Consider the following 8539-nt stretch of genomic DNA (forward strand, 5'->3'; position numbering starts at 1 on the left):
ATAAAACACAGAAATAAATACTGAAACAGTCTGCACCCTCCACCCCACCCCCAAAAAACAAGGCTTGTAACATCAAGCAAATATTCACACCGCAGCACATCTCAAATGTCTTGAAATTAGGCTACTCTCCTAAACTCATTCTGCTTTCACCTTCCTGCTCCTTCCCACAATCTTATCTTGCTGCTATCCCACTTGTGGAACAATGCTTGATCCAGCTGAAGCATCTACCAAATAGAAGAGTGGGGGTTTTTTTCCAATTCTCCTTCCACCATAGCATTATACCTTCCACACTCCAACCCTCCAGAACTGATCTGAGAGGGACATAGGTGACTGCAGAGGGAAAGGGAGGGGGGAATGACAAAAATTGCCTCTCCTTCTGTTACATAAGCTGACACTTTCACTAAATAAAATGCCATTCTATAAGTGGACAGCAGCAATGGATTTCTTCCACTACCTCTTCTATCTATGAATCTGTCTAAAGCAAATGGGGGGGGGGGGAGGCAGCAATGCCAAACCTCAGCTGGGTTGAGAAAGGAGTGAGATGAAGGCTCTACAGGATGTTTTCCCTTCTCACCAACAGCTTCATACCAGGACATTCTTTTCATTTATGGCAGAAGCATCAGTGATACCAAACCTTAGCTGGTGGTGAGGAGGAAAAGTGTGTCTAAGAATCCTCTCACACTTGGAACTTCATGCCACCCACTACAATATCCCAACCTTTCCTTCATTTGGTACTTTCTCTCCCCCCCCCCCAATGAAATCTATCCACTCAGCCCCAGCTGGGTTTTGACACTGAAAAGGTAAGCTCAGCTTTTTGAGGGGGTGAAGAGCTTAGCATGTTCCACCTGCGCACACCCCCTTCCCCTTGAAACTGTACATAGCATCATTTAGAAATATTTGTACGTGCACAGTCCCTCCGTCTCTTCAAAATAAGCATGTATGCCTTTTGCAAATACATTTTGATGTGGCATATGTTCCATACAATCTACAGATATTTCTATATTTTTCAGTAAAATAAATGGCTATGAAATAATTTCATTAAACATCAGCCTTTTAACTAATTTAATCTAAATTTGTATATTACCCAAGTCTCAACATAGGTACTTTTTGAGATATTGAAGGAAGTGTGCCAAATACAGTATTTAATAAACAAAGATGCTGTAAACTTGCAGCAGCATCAACTAAAAGTAGTTCTTGATCATTAACTAATATTTCAGTTAAATTTGCATAAACCTAGTGCTCCGACAATGATAAAAGAAAGCAGTATTCAGTTGTTTCTTCCATATGAGGTATCAAAGCATAATAATGAAGTTATACTTTACCTTGGTTTTATGTTTTATTGTAAATAGAATATTGGGTAAGAGGGAATCTGGTCCTAAGGAACAATAGAATGTGACAACTCCCGCCACAAATGACCAGAAGGTCATGAGAATGTGAAGATACCTCAAAAATAAAGAGAAAAATTACAATCTACAAAGCAGCACAAAAACGTATATCGGGTTATGTTTCTACTATGAACTTTGGAAAACTATATTCAACACTACATATACTATAACAGAAATTTACACAGCTTTCAAGACAATCATATCAGATGCTGTTGGACTAAGATTTCCATCAACCCCAACCAACTTGACCAACGGGCAACAACTCTCATCATCCCTGACGAACTTATGGAGCCTACAAATTCTCCATACTTGTGCTAAATGGTGAAGAAACTGTTTGCTTATTTCAGTGCCTAACCTACAAGCGCCAAGACTTAGGAGCCTGAATGGGAATAAGCATAATGCAGTAAGTGACTGTGCTGCATCTAAAGTAATAAATGTTAAGAGAGATACGGGTACTCCTCCAAAATATCATAGTCACTGCTGCAAAGAGACCATCATTAACCGTTGGGATAGCTTAGTCAGTAGAGAGTGAGACTCGGAATTTGTGGGTTTAAGCCCTATGTTGGGCAAAACATTTCTGCATTGCAGAGGGTCAGACTATATGAGCCTTGTGATCCCTTCCAACTCTACAGCTCTATGATACGAATTATTCTAGGCATTGTGATACTTCAGTGAGGGGGGCGAACGAAGGTCAACGTAACGTAAAGACAAACCTCCTTTCTGTTTATTGAGTTTTGTGCCCTACCGTTGCTCTTAAAACACAAAACCCGAGTAGTTTACTAAAAAGGGCTTATCACGCCCCTTCCACAGCCGTCCTTCCGGCTACACCTACTAAGGGATGTGTTTTATTTGACTGGTGGCAAATACATTTCGACCTGAAGCGCCTTCCGCGAGCAGGAGAGCGGGCTCTGCCCCGCTCGTGCGCTTCCGTCACGGGGAGCACCCCCAGCGCCGAACCCGCTTCGCCCCCCCCCATCCCCGTTACCGGCTGAGCAGGAGCGTCGCCGCACTGAGCCCCAGGAGGAGGCAGCAGAAGAGCGGGTACTGGCGGCACGTCTCGCGCAGCGCCTCCGCGCCGCGCACGCGCCGGCACAGCTTCTCCCCGGCCGCGCGCACCCGCCTCATGGTGGAGGGGGCCGTGGCGGAGCACGGGACCCCGGCTGCACCTGCAGACCCCGCGGTCAGTAAAATGCCCGGGACTCGGCGCTCCCGACTTCCGGTTTCTCTCACGTGACCTATCGCCCCACCCCGCTTTCTCTCACGTGACTTCCAACCCACCCACGCAAAAGAGGCGGGCCAATGTTGCCACGTGTCTCAGGAAGGAAGTTGGGGCCGAGAGGCTCCCCGAAGCGCTTTTTCCATTTTGGTTCCCCTCGGCCTCTTGGGAGAGCTCCCCTGAAAAGCGCAGCAACCCTCTGCGCGCCTCTTCCCTCCGCCCGCTTGGGCACCCTCTTCCGTGGGCAACGGAAAAGGGCGGGGGGAAGAAGCGGAACCGCTGAAGCACTTCCGCCCATTCTTGCAGACTTCCAATTTGTAGAAGGAAGTAAAAGCGCTCAAAATGGCGGCCCGACGAAAGCCGGGACGGGGGAAGCAAGGAAACATTCGCCAACTCTTAATAGGATATACAGCCCACATTTCCATAGGTCTTGCATGCTACTAAACAGCCGGCGCAGGGTCCGAACAAGCAGTGGTCTTTACGACACGTAAGTCCCTCAGGACCTGCTCACCCTTAGCCACAAAGGAAAAGCCAGTTGCTGCATCCTTTGAGCACAAATAATAATAAACCAACCAAGGATGCTGCGGTACCTTCAGGTACGGAGGTACCGACGTCTATATAACGTAAAAGGTTGTTGTGACCTAGCCTGCTGTCAGGTGCATGTTCCTGTCGTTTACAGCAAAGGCTGTTAGCCTCCCCGACTAACCTAAGTAGGATAAGGATTCACATGTACTCCAGCTCATTGTAGAAAATGGTGGAACAGGTTCTAATAATGACACCAGCTAGAGCAACTTGCTCCAACCAGGAGCCGCCCTCACACTTCCCGGTTACAACTGCCATCACTATTAACCACGGCCACCCTTATTGCGACTAATGGGAACTGGAGTCTTACCATCTGGAGCAAAGCAGGTTTGGGACAACTCCCCCTCCCCGGCAATTGGCATGATATGGTCGCCTTTCCCTGGCCCACCCCCTTTTTTTTTTGCTAAGAGTAGCCTTGTCCATGTTGCTTGAAATGACAATTGGGCAGGGTCGCCTGGCATAAGTTAAAACAGCCATCCAAATACTTTTACGAAAGTCCCCCCCCCCCCCGACTATGTTGTATGACCGAAAAAGGAACAGCACTACGAATGCTAGATGGCATAGAATTGATGCGGATTTTATGTAGTTTCTTCTTCATTGGTAATTTTCCCCAGCGGTGGGAGGGAAGGGCCAAGATTTTTCTAATTTTTAATGATCACACAAGTCCTGTTCTATAACTGACTACAAATTAGTTGATATCTATGAATGAATCAAAAGCAATCCCTTCTGAAATCAGAGGTATATATAAAATGCAACTGTATGCACTACTGCTTAGCAGCATCTCCAAATTACCACTCTGCTTACACCATTTGAGCAGTAGGCCTAGCATAAATACTTGCTATTCAGTGAAGACCAACTCCAACAGCTGGAACTCTTTTTACTTGTCGTTTCAGCTAGACAGCAATACATTAGTCTATCTACCATTACAAGCCCATTCTGAAGATCTGGTATTAAAGATTAGGCAAACATCCATCTTCTACTTATTCAGATGTAAAAAAGCACCGTCAAACGTACAAGAGCTAAGCTCATCTTGCCTATTTGTCTCCTTCATTCCTGTGGTATCTCATGTAGATGTTTTCATTTAAGCACTTTACCCAAGATCAGTCTTAAATTCTTGAACAAATTAATCTACATTTGACATTAAATATGACAAACATGGTTTCTGTGCACATAACAATTTCTCCTCTATAATCCCAATAACGTCAGCAATGCTGGTGTTGAGTTTGTGATATGGCAGTTATAGCTGCAGTTCTCCAAACTATGCTGTTACAAAATGTAGAACCCTTGCATTAGACAGTGTAGCCCTTAAATGTTATTTAGCTGACTGTGATAAATCCAAGACTCCATTTGAATTTAAAATAATCGTTTCAACAAAATGCAATTATAAAAAAACTAGCATTTCAAGATTAGTAATGGTGTAGATGTGGAAAATGTTCTAGAACAGAGGTTCTCAAATGTTATACTCCCAGGCCCCACTTGCAGTGACTAATTACTAAGGCCCAGCAATCACAGAATAGTGGTGAGCAGAGCTAATCACAAAATGCTGGCAGTACTTGACATAACCAGATGGCAATCAGACATAATTTTCCAAAGTTATCAAATCCATCTTTGTAAATATCTAAATGCTTTGCCACAGCATTTTCCTTGTGGCAACAAGCTCCACAGCTCAGTTTTCCGCAAGTACAGACCTAACTACAGGCTATTGTGACAGCCTCCCCTCAGTTTGCTGATCCAGAGGCTCAGGAGGTCTTTCCATATTTCTCCCTTCTCACCCACACATCTGTTATTTTTACTCACCTATAACTTTTTCCATTCACTCAACTCCTATCGCAACACAAACTGCAAGTTATATTCATCCCCTTTTTACTTTTTTTTTCTTCCTGCTATAACAGCTTCTTATCCACTTGCTTTCTTTCCCAGTTTATTATTTAATGTGGAAAATAACAAACATTAATATTTTTATTAACAAGTTTGGAGACACCAAACTTCTCCATCTCCCAACCAATTATACATCTCCAATTATCTTTGAAGATAACTGAAATATAAAGAAACTGCAGACTATTCTCTACCAGCAGATCCTAGGGCAGAGGCATAGATGGGCGGGCAGGGCGCAAATAGGCACCACACCACAGGGGAAAGCACTTACCGAGGGACCTGACCTGCAGTGTGCCCGAGCCACATCTCTCCTGGGAGTGACGTGGTGGCTCTAGCACCTGCAAGCTCCACGCTGCCCCAAAAGGCAGCATGGGGCTTGCGTCTGCCCACAGCTTCCCCCTCAACCGCCCTACAGCTGAGGGGGAGGCAGCAGCAGACTAAGAGTGGTTCTATTATTATTTGAAGAATGTAGTACCAGGATGCAATTTAGGGTTGGTGACCTGCCCCATTAGTAATGAGGGAAAAGTAATTCCACCCCCATTTAGATTGCTATCCCAAATAGCATACTACTGCTTTGTCTAAGATTACTTTTTTGAGGAATTTATAAAGTTGATTCTTTTGCACGTTTTTTATTTTCTTTATGTAAATTGTTCTGATTGAGTTTTGTATGAATCTTATAATATGTATCATGTTCTATGATTTGTGTATTTTACATAGTTTTTAAATGATCAGATCCAGACTTCTGTGTCTAGAACATTGTACTCTTTGGCCTGAGCTTCCTCTTCCTTAAAAATCATTTCTGGGATTGAGGGACTTCTCAAGAATAGTGCGAGGCACTGTGAAAGGCTGTAAGGGGAAACTAGGAAACAGTACACACATATACTTCCATTTGCAGAAGAGGCTCAAATCCAGTGGAGACTTCACCAAACAAAGGGAGGAATCCAATTGGTCCTCCCAGAAGTATTGCTCCAGTGGGAGGTATCCATAAATAGAGGAGGCAATTTTTGCCAACTCCCCCTGCAGTCTGCCCACCCCCATCTGTTCTGGAGGAATAAGCAGCTTTGAATCAAGCCTCGTGTACTTGCTTACCTGTAATCCATTGCCTGAGCCACGCATCCAGAACAGCAGAGAATCGTGCCACCATCTTCAGGCAATTCTCTTATTTAAATATTAGGATAACATGCCTCTTTATATATAATGAAGCTATTTCATTTCATTAAAGTTGAGCAATATCCCAAAAGGAATGCTGTGTTCCAACAATTCTTATTAGTTCAGTTCTTCCTTTACTACATCTTTTCAGAGAATTCCAAACATGTATTATTTTCAGAAAGCAGAACCCTCCTTTTATCCTAAAGTTTTGCTAGGAGGGTGCTTTCATCCAGTGATATAATGGCTACAAAAATGAGTAGTTTTATTGGCACACTAAGTGGCAGCAGTTGTACTCACTGGCAAAGACCTCTGTTTTAGCAGCCACAACTTTCTGTGCAAGATGAAGACTGCAGCATCCAGCCAGTCACCTTCAGCTTTTATCCTCTAATCTCAGAACAAAGCCAGTGTAGAAGACCCCTGTTGGGTCAGTTTCAGAATTGCAAAGTTAGAGAAGCTTCACATTTCTGCAAACAGCCCATGCAATCTCTTTACTCGATGAAAGGTTACTTAACATATTACGAACATATTACTATTCAATTTGTACAAGATTTACATTTTTGTTTTCAAGCCAGGGTGTGTTTAGCTTGTACTGTAATGTGAAATGTTTACAACTACCTCTCCAATCTACTTCATATAACATAACTGAATATGAGAAGCATATGTACAGGGAATGTAAAATATACAGAAAAGCTTTTTGAAGCTTTCCAAAGGAATTATCTTTGTTTATAGACAAAAGGGAATTTCACAATGCCTTTAAGGCACTTCTGTTCTCTTTTCAGCAACTGAACTAGTTGTCAGCTCAAGTCACTTTCTATAAAAAAAGTCTATCAAATGTACATACCCCTGCTTATTTTCTCCAGTCCTCACCAAAAATATTGCTATCAGCTTCACTTACGCTGAATGGCATTCTATGCAAAACTGGGAATAATTATGTCAACACAAGTTCATGGGAAATTGTATCTTAAAAGAGAAGAAATAAGTTGTAGTAATAACTAGCATAAACTATCTTCATCAGTTCTGGAACATATGTAGACTCATTAGTATAAGCTGGCACAGAACTGAATACCACCAGAATTTCTGCTACAACGTAACAGTAAATCTGTGTTACCATGCCAATATAATGTATGATATCCATATAAACATCATGTCCCAATAACTTCACTAAAGCTTGATGTAGTCTGTAACATCAACACCTAAAGTGACCAGTCAAAGATAATCTAAAATCATGATTCAGCACCTTTAGTTTCTAATTGTGAAAGCTTATTCCCTTCACATATTGTTTTAAAATTTTCAATGTTAACATTTCTTTTTAAAATATCGTTTTTCACAATACAAGTTTCCACATCCATTTTACTGTCGCTTTTTCATTATAATGCTAAAAAAACTGCACCAATGTCAGAACAGTGCAAATAATATTTAATTGTAAAAGTCATAATGGCTTGAATTCATCATTATTTAAGAACACTGTCAAGATTCTGGTACTTATTACTCACCATTGCTTTACAAACTATACAGACCACTTCCAGTCAATTTTAACATGCACCCCCACAACCCAACAATTTTTACAGCTGAAATTGAGGACCATATGACCTCAATTTTATCTTGCATATTGTCAAATTTCATTTTGCATTTGCATTGACTAAGTACACAATTCTGAAAAACGCCAATTTTTTTAATTTCCCTTCTTCCCCAAGCCAAAATTAGTGATGCTTGAAAGCCTACAAGAAGTTTGTTTTCCAGCAATGGGAGAAATGTGGAAGATTTAGTCAGAAGGTTTCTCCCTCTTCCTACACCTCCATTAGATATCAGATCAAATTTGGCATAAACACCTTGACAGTGTTCTTCATAAGACTATGACAGTAAAGATGCCAGTTGGCACAACAGCCTCATTGAAGGGAGCATTTAAACCTCCTTGGCACTGGGACTGCCAGCACCAAGGATTACAATATAATCAAAGTTGTATTTAAGGCTACATTTAGCAAACCTACGTTCCATAAGCCTCATCCTATCAAGTTTAAGATTTCAGAAGCTGATGCAACACTCATGTTTCTTACTCAAATATGGAAAGTAGAACTTTACCATGGGCAGTATATGAAACTGTGGCAGCAGGTGTCTCATTAAGCAGTGACTTTTTACCATCCAGCCACTTAGTTTCTTCTTATCTAGCAAGGCACATTTACATATTCCCATGAATACTTGACAAATTTTAAATTACACTTTATGTCCCAGCTATCCCAGTAATTGACATACAATATACTAAAATGATTTATTAAGGTAACAAAAATTCAATTAATGTGAGACAGACTACTGGAAACCACTATTCTAAAAAATG

At 41.8% G+C, this 8539-nt stretch overlaps 2 protein-coding genes across 12 annotated transcripts in view; both read right to left on the minus strand.

Moving 5' to 3' along the window:
• The window catches only part of SNX14 (sorting nexin 14), a 39598-nt gene extending 36938 nt beyond the window's left edge, over positions 1-2660 (minus strand). The window contains exons 1-2 of one of the 2 annotated variants that reach the window (XM_083730152.1): positions 2371-2660; positions 1323-1443 (exon numbers count right to left, since the gene is read on the minus strand). In XM_083730152.1, the coding sequence (XP_083586278.1) occupies positions 1323-1443; positions 2371-2510 (261 nt within the window). In that variant the 5' untranslated portion in view covers positions 2511-2660. The remainder of the gene's footprint in view (positions 1-1322; positions 1444-2370) is intronic. The other variant, XM_083730151.1, reaches the window with a different exon arrangement.
• Positions 2661-7602: 4942 nt separating this feature from the next.
• Positions 7603-8539, minus strand: part of SYNCRIP (synaptotagmin binding cytoplasmic RNA interacting protein) — a 20220-nt gene continuing 19283 nt past the window's right edge. For all 10 annotated transcript variants that reach the window (XM_083730361.1, XM_083730364.1, XM_083730362.1 and 7 more), the window contains one exon: positions 7603-8539. This exon is cut by the window's right edge. The gene's annotated coding sequence lies outside the window, so the exon portion shown is untranslated.

Source organism: Podarcis gaigeae, assembly GCF_964106915.1.
Source record: "Podarcis gaigeae genome assembly, chromosome: 3".
In the NCBI taxonomy this organism is placed as follows: domain Eukaryota; kingdom Metazoa; phylum Chordata; class Lepidosauria; order Squamata; family Lacertidae; genus Podarcis; species Podarcis gaigeae.